The sequence below is a fragment of the Hyperoodon ampullatus genome (assembly GCF_949752795.1).
Source record: "Hyperoodon ampullatus genome assembly, chromosome: 11".
Lineage (NCBI taxonomy): Eukaryota > Metazoa > Chordata > Mammalia > Artiodactyla > Ziphiidae > Hyperoodon > Hyperoodon ampullatus.
This window is the reverse complement of record NC_136924.1, coordinates 30251269-30273966: the sequence shown is the minus strand read 5'-3', so window position 1 is coordinate 30273966 and position 22698 is coordinate 30251269. Positions and strand designations below refer to the sequence as shown.

The 22698-nt window shown below is 44.5% G+C and overlaps 1 protein-coding gene across 2 annotated transcripts in view; it reads right to left on the bottom strand.

Moving 5' to 3' along the window:
* ABTB3 (ankyrin repeat and BTB domain containing 3) overlaps nt 1–22698 on the bottom strand; it is a gene marked incomplete at both ends in the record, with an annotated part of 308960 nt that overhangs the window by 101280 nt on the left and 184982 nt on the right. For both annotated transcript variants that reach the window (XM_079714086.1, XM_079714087.1), the window contains 2 exons: nt 5792–5996; nt 17775–17924. In XM_079714086.1, the coding sequence (XP_079570212.1) occupies nt 5792–5996; nt 17775–17924 (355 nt within the window). The remainder of the gene's footprint in view (nt 1–5791; nt 5997–17774; nt 17925–22698) is intronic.

Here is a 22698-nt window from a genome sequence, read left to right as displayed (position 1 = left end):
TGTTGGGGAGTATTCACTGTGGTGTGTAAGCCAATCAGTTGTGAGCTGTGTGGCTAATAATGGTCAGAAGTACTGAACTGTGCAAATGATTCACTTGTGTGTTATTTATTTTTTAAAAAAGTAAAGTAGAAGAGTGTAGTGAACCTTTGTCAACTTTCTTGGGTGCTTGGAACCACAGATGACCTTACTGTTTGGAGAATTTCCCATATTATTATTCCATAGTTCAACAAGGTAGAAATTCACCTTTCCAGACACCCCTGCTACTAGGGTGCAGGGATGTGACCCAGGCTCCACTGATTTAGAAGCAAGTGGTGTGACATAGATGGAACTTGACAAGAGTGGTAGCAGAGACATTCAGCTTTCAGGGGTAATGGTGACAGAGGTCCTGCTGGGAGTGGCCAAAGTTCAGCCTCAGTGGTAAAAAGTCCAGTGTCTATGGCTCTGAGCAATCCTGGGGTGCAACTTGGGCACTGCTCCAGGTTGTGTGGGCTCAAAGCCTGCTTCTCCAGCTTCAATGCCCTCCAGAAGTCTTCTTAAGCTCTACTAAACATTTAGACGCATGGGACCATCATAGGCCACACTTGTCCTGCATGACAACATCAGACGTTCCTTTTACTGGGAGTCTTTATAACGATTCACCCAGCCATCTCAGAGCTATCTTCTGCCCCGGTGACACTCAGGTGCAAGGAGATAAGATCCAGTTGGGTGGTTGTGAGAACTACTCTGCTTTCCCCAATATCTCTTGTAACAACTCCACAGAAGTAGCTTTCAAGGTCCCTGCAAGGGACATTGCCAGTTATAGGGATCAGCGAATTCAAGGAAGCCCAAAGCTCTGGAAGTACTATACCAAGTACTATAGATACTTGGTATTTATACCAAGTATCTATAGTACTACAAGGCCAGATCTAATGTACCAACCTAGGGTCATTCTGACCATAAGCAACATTACTTAGTAACACAGTTGATATTGTAATTCTTATCATGTTTCCAGGGGAACAGAGCTAGAAAATTAACCCAACGTCAGATTCTCATGCAGGAGTGGAAGGGATCTGTTAACCCTCTGCCTACACTGGGCCTCCCAGAGGTTTTCTTTCTGCTAAGCAGTTTCAACTCTTGCAACTAAGCATTCCTACTAGTAGTCCTGTTTGTATCAAGGATACCTCTGCTCACTTGTGTTCTGATATACATTCCTTGATGGGAAAGAATGGGGAAGGGTTATAATTAGAAGGCTGGAAATTTTGCATAACCCTGGGTATGTCTGTTGGAGTATGTTAAAATTTGGATATCACCTGTCACATATTGATGTGCTGGGGTGATCTTTTGGGAGGGTTTCTTAGAAGATGTATTTGGGTACCATTAACTTCTAATATCTGGTATGTTTGCTTTATTAACTCTATTTCCTCAAGTGTAAATTCTTCCATTTGTTAAGACTGTTCTGTTTCTTCCATTCGTTTTCCTCAAATAGTTGGTGATTGGTGATTGGATACTCATGTTTGTGGTTGAGATTTCCCTGGTAGACACAGGGAAAAAGATGTCTGCCACATCTGTTTACACAGCTCTGCTTACAAAAGGGGGGAAAGCTGCCACTGCCTAGATGTAAATTCTGGTTTGTTTCCCATGAGACTTGGGGAGAGTAAAACTACCTAACTGTCTAGTCTTCTAGCTGAAGCTGATCTCTGTTCCTCTCGGGTATTACCAGTTACTCCAGGCAACAAAACACTCTTATTTATCCTACTCCTTTTAATTTTATGGTGACAAATTACTGAAATCATTCATGGCCAAACACATCTAGGAATCACTAGTATTTCCAGTAATGATTTGGGGCAGGGAAATTTTGTCATAGATTTAAGATGATTCTATTAAAAAATAGTAGTAGCTTCACATGACCCCTATCCTCAAAACTGAGGTGTTTACATTTATCATTACTATTTGGAAAATAAATATAGCCTAATCATAATCATACAAAATTTATCTGAGTTTTTTTTTTTTTCCTAAATAAAGTATCTGAGGGACTGAAAGATTTCAGAAGCTCAAAAAATAGTAGCCAAAGTTCTGGAACAACTTAAACTACAGAAATTTTATACTGGTACTGAGCTTCTTCAAAACCTCACAATGAAAAATGAAGCTATCCAAAACCAACGTAGCAACTGGAAAGCTATGCCCACATGAAAGAGTCAAATGGTATATGAAGGCCTAGTTCCAAGTACTCCAGCCAAGAAAGGCTCTTCTGACAAGCAGAGATGGTTTGAGGCACAAAACAATCCATATTTCAGTCAACAAATATGTTCCAGGCCTTCTGCTCGGCGTGGACAAAAAGCACATAATATTCAGCTCCTGTTCTTGAAGAGTCTATGGAAAACCATATAAACACCATGGCCTTACTTGACTTTGCCAGAACAGAGATAGAGTCAAGGGAATGTTGTTTGATTTGGGGGGGGGGGGGGGGAAGAAGACAGAAAAAGAGAAAATAAAAACAGCTCCAAATTAGAATCTTATCTCCCACTGGAAACGTCTTGTTTGTAAGTTTTGGCATGAAGCTGCTGTAAACACTTGGCTGGAAACAGAGTCCTCTCTCCTCTGAAGCCCTTCCCTGTGTATTTTCAGACGCTAATAAATATCAATGCCTAGCCTATCATGGAACGGGAAGAAACAGCTTTTCGTCTGGAAGGAATCAGACACAGGCTTCTTTAGGGACAACGATAATAACATTTTAGAGCCAAAAAATAAAAATAAAAAGAAGATACACAGTATCAGCTCCTCTTTGGTGGGGGTGAGGGGCGCTCCCCTTGTGCCAGGCATGGCACTGGATGTCTTAGCTACAGTATCTAATTCATTGCTTACACCAGTCCCAAGAGGCTGGTTTTGTTCCCATTTCACAGTTGAGGAGAAGAGTTTCAATAGGGGTGAAATGACTCATTCAAGGTCCCAGAACTAGAAGAAGCAGAGCCGGGATCCAAACCCAAAGGTTGATCTGACTCCCAAATCCATACTCTTCCAGAGGACCAAAGTGAACAGAACTCGAAAAATGACAAGTTCTTTCTGTTTTGTGTGGTCCCCTGAAAATTCAGCCAAGGAGGAATGGAAAGACCGAGATAATTGACTCTGACAAATTCTAGGACATGTTCTCTTTACTCGGCTCCCCCTTGCAGCTCATGCCTCTTTAAAACTTGTCCCAGAAAGTCTGGAATCCTCAGATGGTCTCCCTAGACTTACAGCCACTTCAACTACACTCTGAACCCTGAAATAGATTCCGGAAGGGAAGATGGAAGCTACATAACAGAAAATATAACGGGAGCCATGCAACTGTGTTGAGTTGGGGGCGGGGGGTATGTCACACGATGAGATGTATATTTTAGAAGTTTCAGTCTGGTGGCCATGAGGATGGAGCTGGTCAGAGAATATTAAGCCTCCCGTCCAGGGAGACCATTTAGAAATCAAATGCAGTAATAGCAGTAAGAGGGAATGAGGGACTGAACCATGCAGTGAGGCAGCAATCTGGGGAGGAAGGATTAGAGGAACGGGAGACGGCACAGATGTAGCATCAGTGAGACCTGCTGACCAGCTGGCTGTAGGAAGGAGGGAAGGAGAGGAAGGAGTGTGGGGTGAGTCCCATTTTCTGACCGAGGTGACCAGGTTGATGGTGATGCCATTCTTAGAGACTGGGGTGGCGGGGAAAGGAGGAATGGTCGGTTTGGGGGGAAAGATGTTGGCTTTAGTTTTGAGGTGGTTGTGGGCACTCCTGATGGAAATGTTCCATAGGCAGTTGGATCAATGGATTTGGCCCCTTCTTTCATCCTACAAATATTTACTGACTTTGTGATATACACCAGATGTTGAGCTTGGCATTAGGTGTGGCGTGACAACCAAAACAGATGTGTTCTGTGCCCTTACGAAGCTCACAGGCAATAAACACACACACACACACACAGTTGCTGTGTTGGGCAGAAGAGAATAAGGTGCCCTGAGAAGAACCAGTCTGAGAGTGTGAGACTTGACAGTGGAAACTGGAAGGCTGAGCTGGATCAGGTTCTGGAGCTCAGAGGTGGTGATGTCTGTCTGGAGATGGAGGGGGTGTCATCTGCATAGAGGCAGGAATTGAAGAGTGGCAGGGTAGGTGAGTCAGAGAAATTGCCCTATTCTACAGGCTGCTGGGGTAGGGATGGGGGCTGAAGAACTAGTTACCCCAAAGGCCAAGGCCAATAGTTTCCATCCTCCCAGCCATCACGATTCACACTCATAGAAAGCAACGTCTTGGTGTGTCTGACTGAGGTTGTTTTCTGCCCAGGGACCACAGGCACATTGCCACCTCTCCACTTTGGGCATATTTGGCACATGAAAATATGTACACGGCACCCACTGATTTGGTCTGGATGGCGGGAGACATGAGTAATCCTCTGATTAAGTTAATTCTAGGCTGGATTGAAATATTGATGCTAACTTGGGATTTAAAAAAAAAAAAAGAGTCAACTTTTGTCTCACTCATCCTCCATTCTCTACTCTAAACTGAAAAGCCAAGATACATGGTTTAGGAGCCCAATTAAGCCCGATCCATCCTGGCAGAAACAGAGCATCCAGTGAGCGTTTCAAAACCACTTGGAACCATTTAACAGAGAAAAGTGCATTGAGCCCAAACTGGGAGTTGTTCAGCTATTTGCGGATAAGATCTCCAACAGCAATAATAAAAGGGAACATTTATTGAGCACTTACTACGTGCTGGGCACTGTTCAATGCATTCAATCTTCAAACAGCCTTATGAAGGATTTATTCTTAGGACCTCTATTTTGTAGATGAAGAAACTGAGGCACAGGGAGGTTAAAGGCACTTTTCCAAGACACCCTGGCTTTTAATTGGAAGAGCCTGGATTTGAACCCAGAAGTCTGGATCACAGAGCCTGTTCTTTAACCACTCGATAAACAGCATCACTACTGCAGTAGTTAGAGTGAACAAACCTGTGTACACAGGAGAAGGGGCCTGATTTGTGAGATGCTGGGGGGAGATGTTCCCTTAGGAACAGGTCCACATCTCTGTGGACCTGTTCCCAGGAGAAGAGGGGATGCCTCCAGGCAGCCTCCTTTCCTGATGGTGGTTTGGATGCCTTGCCTCTGAGAGGGTGAAACCATCCTCAGAAAATCTTGGGATTTTCCAGGTAAAAGGCAACCTGGAAAGCGCTGAGTGCAGCTACTCATTTACAGATGCGGAGGCTGAGGCATGGGGAAGTGGACGGATGGCGCTGGGGAGCAGCAGAAGCCAGGTCAGAGGGAGCTTCCTCTTCCAGGGGGCCCTCCCTTCCTTCTCTGCCATAAGGATTCTGCTTCATGGGAACTTCTATGCTGTCTCCTGCCCACATGAGAGGCCCACTTCTGGCTGAGCAAGTGTTATGGTTTCCCCCTGGAATCCCCAGGGCAGACGGATGAGATGAAGATAAAACATCTCCCACCCAAGGAGCTGGTATCCCCCTAAGCTGCCTTCACAAGGAAGCCCCCTTGCACTGCAGAGGCCTCATCCCTCCAGATTTGCAGACCCTCTCTTCTGACCCAGGCCACTTTTATCCCAAACTGGGCCAGCCCTATGCAAACCCATTTCAAAGATTCCACCCAGGTCTCTGATAACCCCTCAAGGTCATCTAGATGCCTCCAGTGAGTTTCTGGAAACTGGGCAGTTCTGACCCCCAGCATCCCTCTCCTCTCCCACTCCTGTACCACCCTGGAGGCAATACCTACTCACCATAAGGTGGTGTTTGGCCAGAAGGGAGCCCCTCTCTTTGGCCATCCAAAGCCAACATAAGTCTTACCTTTCCACCTGGAGGTTGACTTTGGAGGGCTCCACGTTGGGATTTTCCCATTCCATCTGAGGGCAGTGCATGAAATAGCAAAGGGTGTACAGGGCCTCCGGCTCCCAGTAGAGCGCCCCCTGCTTGTGGTGCAGGGGGGTGCCATTGCCATGGTGCTTGGCGTTGAGGGGCTGCAGGTGATGCATTGCTCGGGACACCAGGTCACCTGTGGACAGAAGTAACATTTCAGATCCTTCAGGCAGCCAAGACTTGCAGAGAAGATGTGCCTGGATATCTCGGCAGAGATTTCCATCCTGAGATTCCCTCATTCAATGGGAGTGGTCCCATGAGACCTCCAGGCCACACATCAAGCAGAGAGGAAAGCATTTGTTCATTCACCACATGACTGTCAAGGGCTTACCAGGTCTGGGGTGCTGTTTCAAGCACAGAGGGCTGCTAAGATAACTCCAATCCTGCCCTTCTGGGACCCATTGTTTCTAACAAGGCACAGAAAGCCCTTTGTATGTGTCTGCTTCCGGCCTCCCTCACCTTGGGACACACCCTCTGTCACATCCTCTGCTGTAACCAGCACTGCTTTCTTTGAAGTCACAAGAACTGTCACTTGCCTTTAAGCCTGGGCATACACTATTCCCTCTATCCAGAACATTCTCTCTCTCCTCTTTTCCAGGCTAACTCCTACTGATTATCCAGGTATCGGCTTATATATTAACTTCTCCAGGAAGCCATCCTGGAATCTCCCGCACTCCCCTGTGTCTCATATCACACTGTACTTTCTTGGGTACAGCATTTAGAGCACTGTGTCACAATATTCTTTTTCTTTGTCAGTCGTTCCCAACAACAGCCACTCAGTCCTAAATGACACTTATTATGCGATAGCACTAATTCATTTGATTCTCACAATACCCTATAAAGTAGGTACTTTTATAAACCCATTTTACAGATGAGGAAACAGAGGCTCAAAGAGGTTAAACAACTTCTCAGGGGTGCACAGCTATGAGTAGCAGAGGGAGGATTTGACCCCGGCAGTCTGGCTCCAGAATCCATGCGCTTAACGGTGCTCCTTGAGGGGCATGTTTTACTTTTCTCAGCACTGGCAAACCCTGAGAACACTCTGGTCTTTCTTACACTTTCTCAGAAGGAAACCAGCCTTCTCCTTAATCAAACCAAAGCTGCATGCTCCCAGATTGGCCATGGAGGGAAGATCCTCCTGTGGGATGCTGGCTGGGCCTGAAGCCCCGACTTTGCTTGGCTAAGATGGTGTTTCTCAAACTTGGATTGCTTGTAAGCAGGCTTCGTGAATGTAGCTGTATCCAAACACCACTCGTACCATTATGTACTTAATCTTCGATGGACTCCTTTTGTTTTTTAAAATACATATATCTAAAAAGGAAACATTATGTCACTGCCATAAACGGAAAATCAGTATCACCTGCCATAAACAGAAGGTCATTGTGAAAGTTAACTTGATGAAAAGGAAACAGCATAATTAATTTATAGGTGAATTCTGGTCCTGCTTTCTACTGTTATAAATAATGAGTGAGAACATTGTTAGGGGCTCATATCAAGTGGGGCCTTTCTTCTGAAAGCAATTAGAATTAAAATAGAATTTAAAAGAGTCACTCCCATGACCAATGTTATTTAAGGCACTCCCCCTGTCCCACTGGAAATCATCTCATGCACAGTGGGAGGTGTTGCACACTTGGGGAGACACTCCTCTAAGATATCTGTGATGGTGAATTTTATGTGGCAACTGGGCTAGGCTACGGTGCCCAGTTGGCTGGTCAAACACTAGACTAGATATTGCTGTGAAGCTATTTTTTACATGGGATCAACATTTAAATCAGCAGATTTTCAGTAAAGCAGATTACCCTCCATAATGTGGGTGGGTCTCATCCAGTCAGTTGAAGGAAGGCCTTAGGAGAAAAGATAGAGGACCTTGAAGAGGAAGGAATTCTGCCTTCAGACTCATGACTGAAACATCAACTCTTACTGGAGTTTAAAGCCCCCATTCCCAATCCTTCATTGCTCAGCTGAAACCAAGCCTGCAGAGCCCACCAGTTCTCTGCCATCCAGCTGTACTTTTTTTTTTTTTCTTTTTTTGAGGTACGCAGGCCTCTCACTGTTGTGGCCTCTCCCGTAGCGGAGCACAGGCTCCGGACTCACAGGCCCAGCGGCCATGGCTCGCGGGCCCAGCCATTCCGCGGCATGTGGGATCTTCCCGGACCGGGGCACGAACCCGTGTCCCCTGCAAAGGCAGGTGGACTCTCAACCACTGTGCCACCAGGGAAGCCCCAGCTGTACTTTTTAACATGACACTTTTTACCTAAAATCCAAACCCAAGAAAGTGAGGCTCAGTGAGAGGCAGGAGTTTCTCCTCTGAAGGCCCAGGGCCTGCCTTCTAGGTTCCCATTTCCTATCTGAGGAAAAGGGCCACTTCCTCAAAAGAAGATTGACAAGAGGACCATTCACCCCCTCTGTGGGAGTGAGACTATGGAGATGAGGTCTCACCTGAGGGTGGAAATGGCAAATATTCCCCTTTCTCTTCCATGCCCATGAGATGCTTAGTCAATCGCAGAGCCCTTATCCACTAAGTGTAGATGCAGCCTTAAAAATCTTTCTTGGGCTTCCCTGGTGGCGCAGTGGTTGAGAGTCCTCCTGCCGATGCAGGGGACACGGATTCGTGCCCCGGTCCGGGAAGATCCCACATGCCGTGGAGCGGCTGGGCCTGTGAGCCATGGCCGCTGAGCCTGTGCGTCCAGAGCCTGTGCTCCACAACGGGAGAGGCCACAACAGTGAGAGGCCCGCGTACCGCAAAAAAAAATCCTTCTTGAGGCAAGATTCCAAGTGACCACTATTTCTGATAGGAGTTGTCAGAGGAAAGGAAACTTCTATGTTGCCAGAGTCCTAAGGCCTCATCAAGACGACCTAATCAGAGTACAATCCACTAAGCTTAATATCTGAACAGTGATGCAGGAGTTAAACAGATAGCAGTGGGGCGGGGTGGGGGGAAGGTTTGCTTCGCTACACCCCTCTGCCTCTTATCAAGCCTAACCTAGAGTCTGACCCTCCTTCTCTCCATTTGCCACAGCAGGAAAATATATGCAAGAACCTCAAAAAAGAATCAGAGAAGGAAATTCTCTTTTAGTGGCAGGTGGGCAGGGAAGATGCCCGGGGACCTGCAGATGGAAAATGTGGAGAAACATGGCTCTACATGAACAACAGTCCCAGCTGCCATTCATTGAGCGCCTACCCTATACCAGGCACTGTGAAAAAGCACTTCATGTGCATTGTTTCTAATCCTCACAAGGCTCTATAGGGTATGTTTATATTATTTTAGCTTTAGAGCAGTGATCTGCAACCAGGGTGATTTTGCCTCCCAGGGTATGTTTGGCAATATCTTTCTGGTGTCATGTCCGGGGGGCTGTTACTGCATCTAATGGGTAGCAGGAAGAAATGTTCTTAAACATCCTACAATGCACAGATCAGTCCCCACAAGAAATAATTTAGCCCAAATGTCAATAATGCCCAGGTTGAGAAATCCTGTTTTACAGATAAGGAAACTGAGGCTCAAGGTCACAAGGCAGAGATAAAATTCCAACCCGGGTCTGTCTAACTCTAATGTCTGTGCTCTTCACCCTACACTGACCTGAGTCCTTCTTTCAGAGACATCCTGCTGCATCTGTGGCCAGCTCCAAGTCTATGATGGGGCCATTTGGCATTATGTAGCCAAGGTGTTAATGTATGCTCCTTTCCCTTGATTCAGTAATTCCATTTCTGGGACACTGTCCCAATGTTAGAATCCAAAATGCAGCAAAATCTTCATGCACAAGGATTTTCACCCAAACCTTATTTACAGGGTCCAAAATTTGACAAAGAAACAAATGTTTGAAAATCAGAGCATGGTTAAATAAACTCTGGTATGTGATAAAACTTAATCAGTTACTAAAAATGTTTACATAGAGTGGCAATAAATGATGAAAAGCTTTGTGTTAAAATGGTAAGTGGGGAAAAAAGTGAAATTCAAAACTGCATAGAGTGTGATCAGGATTATGTTATTAAAAAATATGCTCTGAGTAAATACCAGGAGAAAAAAAAAAGCAAAATGTTGACCAAGGATTTCTCTGCCTAGTGGGATTGTGGGTGACATTCCCTTCCAACTTTTCTGTCATTTCTGAATTTTGAATTATGGCATGTGCTATTTGGTATTATCAGAATAATAAGCTTACCGAGGTGGTGGTTAAATTTCTTATACCTTCCATCTAGGGTCAGGTTGGGGTACACTTAATCTGTTACAGTATTGCTTCTGTTTTATGTTTTAGTTTTTTGGCCAGGAGGCATGTGGGATTTTAGCTCCCCAACCAGGGATTGAACCTGCACCCCCTGCATTGGAAGGTGAAGTCTTAACCACTGGACCACCAGGAGAGTCCCCCTCTGTCTTTCTTGAAAGCACTCATAAAAAAGCTCAAAATAAGAAAATCAAAATGGAGTAGAGATGAGAAGAGGATCCATGTTTTGGGGCAGTGCATCACCCCTCAAGTTCCCCAAGACCCTGGGAAGGCTTTGGCCTTGATTGGGCTAACCATCTCCTCAGAGCATCGTTCAGCTCACCCTGCACTTACAGGTTCCCTGCTTTTGCTTTTGCTCTTGTTGTTTTCTCATCTTAGAGTGGCCCCCCCACTTCATCCTCTCAACTACTGACGACCTTCAAGGCTGTGATCAAATGCCACTTCTTCCCTGGAGCCCTCCAGGATGCCACAGATAAGAATCAACTTCCCATTCCCCTGTGTATACACAACACCTGCTAATAAAGTCGAACATGTTACTTGTTTAATTCAGATGTGTTTTAAGTGCCCACACATCTACTTCCCCTACTAAGCTTCACAGGCAGAGATATGACTCATTCATTGTCCTGTTCTTGGAGGAGCAGTGTAGTGTAATGGTTAGGGACAAGCTCTCTGGAGTCAGACTGTCTGAGTCTGAGTCTCCAACCTGCCACTGCCAGCTGCATGATCTTGGGTGAGTTAACTTCTTTGTATACAGGGATGATTATGACCTTTGTGAATTTGTTGTGTGGATTAAATTGATAACATGGTATAAAGTACCCAGCATTGGTTTCTTCATTTGAAAAATGGAGATAATAATAGTGCCTAACTCATAATATGAAATGAAGCAATCACAAATCACTTAAAGCACCTGGAATAGGGTCTGGCACATGCTAAGTGTATATAATAAGTATTCAGCACTATTTCTTTTACTTTGTATCATCACATCATCATCATCACCACCATCATCATCTTCACCATCACCATCTTGTCCATCATCATGACCACCATCATCATCACTTTCATTATCATCTTCATCATCATCACCATCATTTCTATCTTCATCATTATCACTACCATCATCATCACATCATTATCATCATCATCATTGTTATCAGCCGAGCCTCTGGATCAGAGGCCGAAAGGATGTCTCTGATGAGGGCTGGCCATAGGAGATGGAATTGGCACGGGGATTTTGTAATCACAAGCTCTATTTCAAATCCCACTCTATGTATGTGCTATCTGCTGCTTCACCTGTCAGCTTCATGAACCCAAAACAACAAATCCACTTGTCACTAGCTGCACTGAGTTTGGGTGTCTGGAGTTTGGTTCTAGGAACCTACTTGAGAACCCGCTTATAACCAGGTTTTCCAAATGTCAGCCATTTGAGAATCAGCATCATGAATTCTCACATATCTGTGTGCAGCAGGTACAGTTTATTTACTTAATATTTTTCTTTAAATTGGCTCATTCTTTCACACAATGAATTCATTTTAAAAGGAACCTTCATATCAGTGCCATAAAAGGAAAACCAATATTTTTCTAGTACCCATGAGAAATTCATAGCAATTAAAAATAGAAAGTGTTTTGCGTATCACCTACAATCATCTCCCATGCAACCCTTCGGGAAACGCTGCTCTGACCTGCCAGACTCAAGCTATCAGTGGAGCTCCCTCTAAGCCGTCTTCCTGCATGCCAGTGGGATCCCCCTGAGACAAAGGGCTGCACCTTCCAACATGGGCTCCTTCTGCCAAAACCTACGCTGTGACAGCACCTTCAATTCCTTCCCCGCTCTTCATCCTCGGTCAAAGACCACTTACTATAGTACGTTTTCAAAACCTCACACAACCCTGGGGTAGGAGGTATGATCACCCTCTTTTCACAGATCCCTGGGGATCCGAGTGATCACGTCACTTGCCCTAGGTCACACAGCAAAGATAAGGAAGCCAAGGCATTCCCCAGCATCATAAACTGCGGTTTAACTTGCCTCACTGAAACTCCTCCCCTTGAAAAAACGAAAGACCATGTATAGCCCAGTACAAAGTAATGAGAGATTTGTTTTAAAGGAGAAGGAGAGCTGGAGAAACAGGGATGGACAAAGGAAGACTGAACTCTGGGTCCAGCAGGAAACTTAGCATTATGCATTCATTCATTCATCAAATATTTATTGCATCCTACTATGTGCCAGACATTGTTCTAAGCACTGGGGATACAGTCAATGATGTTAAAAAAGTCTGAGCTCTTATGGGGTTTACAGTCTTGGTGAGGTGGACAGAAAATAAACAAATATATAGTATGTCAGGTGGTGCTAAGTGCTATGAAGAAAATTAAAGCAGGAAGTGTGTATAGAAAGCAGTGATGCAGGGAGGGTTAAGTGAGTGGGGCTGTCATAGGAGGGCCTCTCTGAGGAGGTGACATTTAAGCAGAGGCCTGAATGAAATGAGGGAGGAGCTTTGTAAAAATCAAGGGAAAAGCTTTCTAGGCAGAGGGAGGAACAAGTGCAAAGGCCCTGTGGTGGAGTAGAACATTCAAGAAATACCAAGAGGCCAGTGGCCACTTGACCACCTGAAAAGGTCACAAGTGCATTCTAGGAGCTGGAGGCAGCAGGACCTTCTGAAAAGATCCCATTTGCATTCGAGAGACCCCCTTTTCCAAGCAATAAGGGCTGTTTTTCTTTCTGGTGACACCAAGGGGAGACAACCCAGAAACCTTTTTATGCACAGTTGTAAATTAATGGCCCCACTTTGATGAACTCATTGAGTGGGAACAACAAGTTCACAGTTTAGTGTGAAAAGAAAACAGAAAGAGGCATTTTTCGATGAAGCCCTCATTTTTTCCCCTTTAAACAGCAGAAAGCAATTACTCTAATTAATGACTCTCCAATGCAGTTTTAATTCGGAGCTTGGGGGCAAGGCAGGGAATGTCGGGCAGACGGGCTGCAACAAGATCTTGGAGGACACAACTGTGGGACTGATGGGACCAAATGCAGAGTCGAGTTGGTACAGAGGAATGGATAAAGAAGATGTGGTACATATATACAGTGGTATATACTGCTCAGCCATAAAAAAGAACAAAATAATGCCATCTGCAGCAACATGGATGGACCTAGAGATTGTCACATTAAGTGAAGTAAGTCAGACAGAGAAAGACAAATATCATATGAAGTTGCTTATAAATTGGAATCTAAAAAAAAGGGTGCAAATGAACTTATTTACCAAACAGAAGTAGAGTCACAGATGTAGAAAACAAACTTATGGTTACCAGGGGATAAGGAGGGGAGGGATAAATTGGGAGATTGGGACTGACATACACACACTACTGTATATGAAATAGATAACTAATAAGAACTTGTTGTATAGAACAAGGAACTCTACTCAATATTCTGTAATGGCCTATATGGGCAAAGAACCTAAAAAAAAAAAAAGAGTGCATATATGTATATGTATAACTGATTCACTTTGCTGTACAAATGAAACTAACACAACATGGTAAATCAACTATACCCTGATAAAAATAAAAAAAAAAAAAGAAAACCAATAAAATAAAATAAAGTAGCCTTAACTTCTGTTCTCTCAAAAAAAAAAAAGTGAGAACAGCCAGAGCCTCTGCTTTCCTTGTGGCCTCAATGGAGGAGACAGGACAGACCAGCTTTCCCCAGACCTACTCCTGACCTGGTTCAGGTAAGAAGACCTGGTCTGCCCACCAGACTCTAAGCATTGCCTTGCGAATTTCCTCGGGCTCACAGTTAAGAATCACCAGGCTTGTGTCAGTCTGTGGACTTTTGTGGTCTCCTGATTTAGCTTCTCATTCAAATAATTTGACATACAGAGATTCAGCTCTAGTTCTCTGAGTTCAAAATTCAGTTTAATATTTGACAAGAGTTTCATTAAGAGTTCCCCTCCTCTGTAGCATTTTCTTCAGCTTTTGTTTCACAGACTAGTTCACTGTGGGTCATTCATGTATTCATTTGACATTCAACAGATATTTCCTAAGCTGCAGGCGATGTGTTAGTTGCTTAAAATGCAAAGCTGAACTGGATGCAGAAAAGTAGAAAAAGAAAAATGGTTTGAAATGTGACCCTGCCACTTCCTAGCTGTGTGGCTCTGGGCAAAACATTTATCCTTCCAGGTCTTAGTTTTCTTATCTATGAAATGAGAATAAAAATACCTTTAATATATTTAAAGCACTTGGCATGCAGTAGGTGGTCCAGAAGTAGTGGATATATTTTCACCCCAAGCCATAACAGGCTGGACAAAGAAAGTGCTCTGGACATCACCACTGATCAAGACAGTTCTGGATTCTAATAAGATGCCCTGAGGATAGAAGCAGGGGGAATACAGGCAGAAGTCTCAGCGGGCAGGGGGGTCCTGCCATCTAGGTGCTGGTGAGATACTAGGTAACCTTTGTGAATTCTCATGTCTCCAGTTTAGTTTTGAGGAGAGCACCCCCAATACATCCTACAGAGCAAACTGCGATCCTCAGACCTGGAAGGCACACAGATCTGACAAACATGATGATCTTACAGAGGCGGACTCTCATTCCACCTGTATCATATAGAAACAGCTGGGCTTCCCCCAGAGACTGGGAGTCAGGCCTAGTGGTGAAAGCTCTGCCTTGAGAACTGGACTCAATTCCAGCCATCAGCTCACAGGTTGATCTTAGACAAGTTGTTTGTCCCCTTCCTTCCTGCCCACCTCTGTGTGGATAATAATGGTTACACTGGAAATAGCTCATGTAGATTTTTCATAGATCACCAGGTCAACAGTATCAGGGCTGCTATTATTATTGTTGGCTATGAAGAAGGCCATAGTCAGGGGCCCTGCCCTCAACCCTGAACAGCCTGGTTCAAGAAGAGCAGGGATGGCTGGGAACGAACTATTTCCATCTCGCCTTTGCTGGAACAACAGTGGTTTCTGGAATCCACACTGGCAGAGTAACCTTTGAATATGAAGAACAGCTCTCTATGTACACAGAGAGAGCAAGGCTGTATTGATTCAGACCACAGAGCAAGCCAGTCTAAATTATAGTCAGATCAGAAAAGAAGGCAATTTTATTACCTTCTGTCGCTGGTGTGGCTGATCAACGTGCTACTGCGCACACGTTCTACAGGGCTGACTTAATGAACGTAGGGAACCTATTCGTAATTAGCAGCACCCATTTGTGTGCCAACAATTCATATGCGAAAGTCAACATTCAAAGAAAATGACAGCATTTAATTTACAGAGCAAATTGTCCTTAGAAACAATTTATGTGGCAAGCCACTCCTGTGTGCTGCCTGCTTAGGTGAAGTGCAGATTTGCTTAGCAAATCCTTTCCTCCAAGAGAAGAACCGGATTTGAGCAGGGCCCCAGCCCAGGTGCTAGGAGGGGCCCTTAAAATATCGCCGGACAAACTTTTGAGACCCCAGCGAAGAATGCGTGGGGACCTCTTCCCAGGTTGCGCCCACACAGACATGAACCAACCCTGTAGCCAGATTCGGCCTTTCCAAGGTCACGGGCATGTCTTAGAAATTTGCAGAGTCCCAAACAGTATGGCATTTCTTCTTTGAGATGTTTCCCCAGGGGAGCTGCTTTGACCATCTACATCTGAATCCCTGGGGAGCTGTTAAAATGCAGACCTTTCCTTATCCCATTCCAATTGTTGCAGATATCTCAAAATATCCTTCACACACATCACTACCTCAAAATAATGGGTCATCAGAGCTGCTGCTAGATCTTGTTTTATAATGTTCTAATAAAAAAGGCATAGAGTTACTGTATCACAGTTGAGGTAAAAATATATTGATAACTGTATTTTAATATAATTAGCTTCCTTTATAAACTTATGCACTTTATTTTTTGCATTTAAAAATATTATTCTGAGGCGGGGTCCATAGGCTTCATCAGATTGCCAAAGGGGTCCATGGCAAAAGTTTAAGAACAATCGTACAACTGACCAGTGGCTGGAAGACCCTGTAATAGGAGGCATCTTATGACTTCAGGGGTTTGATGGGAATGCAAGCACAATTTCCAAATTCAGTTGCCAGGAAAGTAACTCTGGTGACCATAAGGACCCCCTATGGCTTGAATCAGCTACTGCTTCCATTTTCAGAGGTGCATGTCGTATACTCAAGGGTGGATGCTTGTCCCGGGTGTACAGGGAATTTTGGAGAAGAGGCACAAGTTGCCTTATGGGTCCTGAATTCTTTCACAGTTCAGAATTTTCTAGAATATCACACCAACTCATAATTTAACATACTCTAGCATTTCTGAGATCAATGCTCCAGTTCCATCCAGAACTAACACACGGTTATGTCATTTGACAATCAATTGGATCATAAGTAAATACAGTTTTATTTTCCTCTGGTTGGCCAGACTCAGAAAGCACAGCCCCGAATTAGGGGATATACAAGCACAGCAATCATTGCTCAAACTTGGGACACCCCAGCCTTCTTCTCTCCACCTTTCTGCCCCTTTCTCTCCCTCTCTCTCTCTCTCTCTCTCCCCCTGTCTCGCTGTCTCTCTGTCTCTGTCTCTGGCTCTCTTTCCTTCTTCATATTTCCTGAGGGCCTACTATGTGTCAAGCAGCATTCTTGGTGTTCAGGTTACAACAACAAACAAAACAAATATCTGTACTCTCCATGAAAAAATATTCTAGTAGCAGGAAACAGACAATTTAAAAAAATTAATGAGTAGACTATAGAGTGTGACTAGGGAAAGGAGGGAGGGGAATGATTGCTAATGGTTATCAGGTTTCTTGTTGGGGTGATGAAAATGTTCTAAACTTGACTGTGGTTATGTTTGTATAGCTTGGTTAATATACCTAAAGCCACTGAATGATGATACACTTTAAGCAGGTGAACTGGATATGAATTCTATCTCAGTGGAGCTATTATTGAAAAACAAACCAAAAAAATAGAGTATGTCATAGGGTAACAGCTGGGAAGAAAGGTAAAGCAGTGAGGAAGGATTAGGGTCCTCAGGGTGCTATAATTTTAAATAGGGTGGTTAGGGAAAGCTTCATTAAGGGGTAACATTTGGGTGAGACTTGAAGATAACTAGGGAGCAAGCTATGTGGATATCTGGAGGATGGGAGTGGTGAAGGAACAGTATGTTCAAGGGCCCTAAGGTATGCCTGCTATGTCCAAGGAACAACAGGGGCCAATGTGGCTGAGTTAAGTGGGCCTTGGGAGAGAGTGGAAGAAGATGTCCGAGGAATACAGGTGGGCGAGCCTGGACGTAATTCTGAGGACTTTGGCTTTTCCTATGGATCAGATGGAGAGCCCGTGGAGGATTCTGAATAGAGGAGAGATGTGATCCCACTGTAGAAGTTAACAGCATTTGCAGGATTTACTGGGTGCCAGGCACCGTGGTGAACCCCTTTATGGGCATTAGCTTGCTAAATCGCCACAACTATTGAGTATTATCGTTTTCTCTATTTTATAGAAAAGGAAATTGAGGCTCAGAAAAGGGTAGGAACTTGACCTACATCAGAGGCCGAGCCAGGAATTTTACCAGTCTGCCTGATTCCAGAGCTGCTGCCTTCACCATGGCCATCAGCGCAGGTGTGTGTACACAGCAGTTGCTCAATAAAAGGAATCCCCTGGCTGGTTACAAAGCACTGCCCTAAGGGCAGCTGGTCGCTTGGGAACAGAGAGGGTGAGAGAACCAGCGTCCACTTACTCAGTTCCGCGATGCTGCCCACGCGGGTGGCCAGCAAGGATTGCTCGATGGTCCTCAGCTCGGACTGGCTAAACATGGGCAGCTCTCCCGGTTTGCTGGTCCGCTGAGGGTCTCGGTGAAGGTTCAGGCTGTCTGGCAGGCAGAGTACCCCTATGGTTGGTGGGGAAACAGAGTGAAAGGAAAATAGATTGTTATTGTTCAGTTAACCAAAGGAGGGGCGCAAAACCTTGCACAGTCCCAGACCGCACCGGGGCTGGTACCACAAAGCCAACAGGGGAACCAAGGCTCTGAATCCTCTTAGAAATGATGTCTAGCTCTTTTAAAAGGTCTTTTGCTGATTTTAACAAACACGGTGGTATCCGTCTCCATGCACACGTTTCCAAAGGACACAAAAGAAAATCATCTCCTCAGACCTGGCAGGGATTCCTTCCACGCAGAGAACCCAGCGGTCACTGTCCCACTGTCTGTCCCAGAGGCAGTTGCCTCCCAGAGCGCCCTGGAGGAAGTTTCTGCTGGGATTCTTGCTGAGAGCTTGCTTTACTTGCCCAGCAAATTTAACTCTGGGTGGCTGGGCTGTTACCTGTTAGACAAGGCCCTGGCTTTCTCCGTAGAGCTATATGTCAGGAGGTGAAAAGTCCCCGTGGACTTTTGTAAACTGTATGGTGAATACCCACGGGAAATCCCTGGAATCCAATTATTTTCATCCCGTCCTTTCCATTCCATGAACATTTAGCGAGGACCTGAGAGCTTACTTTGGTTGATTATTCAGAAATAATCACTGTTCCCATATCCTCCCCAGACTCCATAGGCAGAGTGTGCTTTCTTGCTCCTTGACTTTGGGCTTGACGAACTTTGGCCAAAGGTATATTAAGAGACATGATGGAACCAAAGGCCTGAAAAGTACCTGTGTGGCTGAACTTGCTCTTTTGTGTTTTTGCCATTGTTATGAGAAAAACACACCCTGGTTAGCCTGCTGGTCTAAGAAAGGTGAGAGACAGACAGAGCCAATGCAGTAACAATCTGCAGCTTACAGCTGCCCCACAAAAGCAAATGCTAATTTAATATGTCACTGGGGTTATTTGCTACTCAGCATTATTATGGTGATAACTAACAGATACACCTACCAAGTGTCAATCACTGAGGAGACAATGAACAAGGCAGGCATTGTGCTAAGTTAGGGGCTGAGGATACAGTGAGGGACAGAATACACATACTCCCTGTTCTCAATGGGCTCACAGTCTAAGTGAAGGAGATGGACTGTTACACACATAACCACAAAGCCAAATGACACATGCTCTATGGTAAGAGAAGATGAGGAATAAAGGGATATCTTAGCAGGGACCCGAACAAAAGTAGTTGTCAATAAGTAGGAAGCACTTATTGAATGCCTACAGTATTCCCAATCCTGCTAGGAGATGGAAAAGAAGCAGGAGACGTATTCAAGTATAAACTCACTGGAGAAACAAGACTGCCAGTGACAAAACAACTGGGGTACAATAAAGCAGTATCAATATACAGGTGCTGAATTATTTAAGCCAACTGTCAGGGTGAGGGGACAGACAGAACACAAAGGTCAAAGTTCAAGTCCACAAAGCACAGAGCTGATCTCCCTGTGCTATGTGGCTGCTTCCCACTAGCTATCTATTTTACGTTTGGTAGTGCTTTGTGACCACCTAGAGGAGTGGGATAGGGAGTGTGGGAGGGAGGGAGACACAAGAGGGAAGAGATATGGGGTCATATGTATATGTATAACTGATTCACTTTGTTATAAAGCAGAAACTAACACACCTTTGTAAAGCAATTATACTCCAATAAAGATGTTTAAAAAAAAATTCAAGTCCACTTCTCACCCTGCTCGAAACACAAAATCTCAGCAAACAAAGCCTCCTCTGGGACGAAGTGAGAGAGTAGCACTGACATGTATACACTACCAAATGTAAAACAGATAGCTAGTGGGAAGCAGCCACATAGCACAGGGAGATCAGCTCGGTGCTTTGTGTCCACCTAGAGGGGTGGGATAGGGAGGGTGGGAGGGAGACGTAAGAGGGAGGGGACATGGGGATATATGTGTACGTATAGCTGATTCACTTTGTTATACAGCAGAAACTAATACAACATTGGAAAGCAATTATACTCCAATAAAGATGGTAAAAAAAAAAAAAAAAAACCAAAGGCTTCTCCTTTGAAGATGGGCAGGCGTGAGGTGGCACCCAACACACACCTCCTCTGGCCCCTGCTGCCTAATTAGTGGCTCCAGTCACACTGAACCAGTCACTTGTTCTGAATGTTTCATCTTCACACCTAACAGGCTGACACGGTGGAGAAGGCAACCATAGTAGTTTTTTTTTTATGAATAATGAATATATGGATGAACAATGCAAATGACTATTAGATTTTAATGTTCCTATAATCAGGAAGCTGATCAAGTTAAGTTACTGAGATTGTTCTCTAACCATTGTTTTTCAAAAATTTTAGACTCAATAAGAATGTATTTTACTAATTAAACTTAAAAGCTTTTGCACACCAAAGGAAACCAAAAACAAGACAAAAATGGAAGAAAATGCAAATGTTTTCTCCCCTAAGAATGGGAGAAAACATTTGCAAATGAAGGAACTGACAAAGGATTAATCTCTAAAATATACAAACAGCTCATGCAGCTCAATATCAAAAAAACCAAACGGGCTTCCCTGGTGGCGCAGTGGTTGAGTCCGCCTGCCGATGCAGGGGACACGAGTTCGTGCCCCGGTCCGGGAAGATCCCACATGTTGCGGAGCGGCTGGGTCCGTGAGCCATGGCCGCTGAGCCTGTGCGTCCAGAGCCTGTGCCCCGCAACGGGAGAGGCCACAACAGTGGGAGGCCCGCGTATCGGAAAAAAAAAAACAACAAACAAACCAAACAACCCAATCCAAAAATGGGCCGAAGACCTAAATAGACATTTCTCCAAAGAAGACATACAGATGGTCAACAAGGATATGAAAAGATGCTCAATATCACTTCATTAGAGAAATGCAAATCAAAACTACAATGAGATATCACCTCACCCTGGTCAGAAAGGCCATCATCACAAAATCTACAAACAATAAATGCTGGAGCGGGTGTGGAGAAAAGGGAACCCTCTTGCACTATTGGTGGGAATGTAAATTGGTACAGCCACTGTGGAGAACAGTATGGAGGTTCCTTAAAAAACTAAAAATAGAATTACCATATGACCCAGCAATCTCACTACTGGGCATATACCCTGAGAAAACCATAATTCAAAAACACATGCACCCCAGTGTTCATTGCAGCACTGTTTACGATAGCCAGAACATGGAAACAACCTAAATGTCCATCAACAGAGGAATGGATAAAGAAGATGTGGTACATATATACAATGGAATATTACTCAGTCATAAAAAGGAACAAAATTGGGTCATTTGTAGAGACGTAGATGGACCTAGAGACTGTCATACAAAGTGAAGTAAGTCAGAAAGAGAAAAATAAATATCGTATATTAACGTATATATGTGGAATCTGAAAAAATTGGTATAGACAATCTTATTTACAAAGCAGAAATAGAGACACAGACATAGAGAACAAGTGTATGGATACCAAGGGGGAAAGGGGTGGTGGTGGGATGAATTGAGAGATTGGGATTGGTATAGTATATACACTATTGATACAGTATATACACTTCTGATACTATGCATAAAATAGATAACTAATCAGAACCTACTGTATAGCACAGGGAACTCTACTCAGTGCTCTGTGGTGACCTAAATGGGAAGGAAATCCAAAAAAGGGGGGATATATGTATACATATAGCGGATTCACTTTGCTGTACAGTAGAAACTAACACAATACTGCAAAGCAACTATACTCCAATAAAAATTTTTAAAAACTACAAAAAAAAAGAATGTATTTTACATCATGACCCAGTACACACACACACACACCATCGCCACCACTACTACTACACACATTTTTCATGTTTTCCATGAAAAAAGTTCACGAAAAATAACACTGATCCTTACTATGTATGAGGCACTCTCATTTTTTTTTCTTTTCACTTCTTTTCTATCTTATCAATAAAAAATGCTGTCTGCAGCACCAGAAGTGATTTCATGGTCCACTAGTGGGTCACGACTGGCAGTTTGAAAGACACTGTGGGCTGGGCCAGCTCACAACTTGGCATTAATTGGACAATACAGATTGACGATTTACTGGACACTACTTAGCGCTGGGCCGGGCTCCACACGGGACGCAGAGATAGCTGAGAGGCGATCCCTGCACTTCAGGAACCCTCAGCTTTTCAGGAAAGACAAGACCTTCACAGAAATGCCCACCATCCAAGGCCGGCCTCCTGCCTGTTCTTTTCTCTTAACAGCTGAGTCATGCCCCCGATCACCCCAGGCAGGGACGCCCTGGGTCATCCTTGTTCCCTCCTGCTTGCTCACCTGCCCAGACATCTGGTCAGAGGCCAAGGCAAGTAGCCGTTGCCACGGCAATGAATGTTGGGCCAATCCCTCATCTGACACCTCTGACGTTCCTGACTCTTAATTCAGAGATTTACTACCCTTAAAAGTGCTCAAGGCAAATGACACCAATGACCACGACCCAGTGTGACAAGTGATCCAACGTTCAGGGGATGAGGGCCTCTGCTGGGAGATGGGGTGGTGATCAGGTGCTTCACAGCAAAGGAGACCTGCGAGTGAGCCCTGAATGTCAGGGAGGATGAAGTACAAATGGCCCTGACATGTGCTCACAGGCTTGCTTTCTTGGTAATTGCATTACGTGCAGCAAGTTCTTATCCCAGGCCTGTATCTGAAACATTGCTTCACATGTTGGTTGAGGCACAAGCAAACGGGACGTGGAGTCTGGAACCCAGAGCTTCAGTCCTGGCTCTGCCACTTCCCACCCATGTTTAACCTTGGGCAGGTCACAG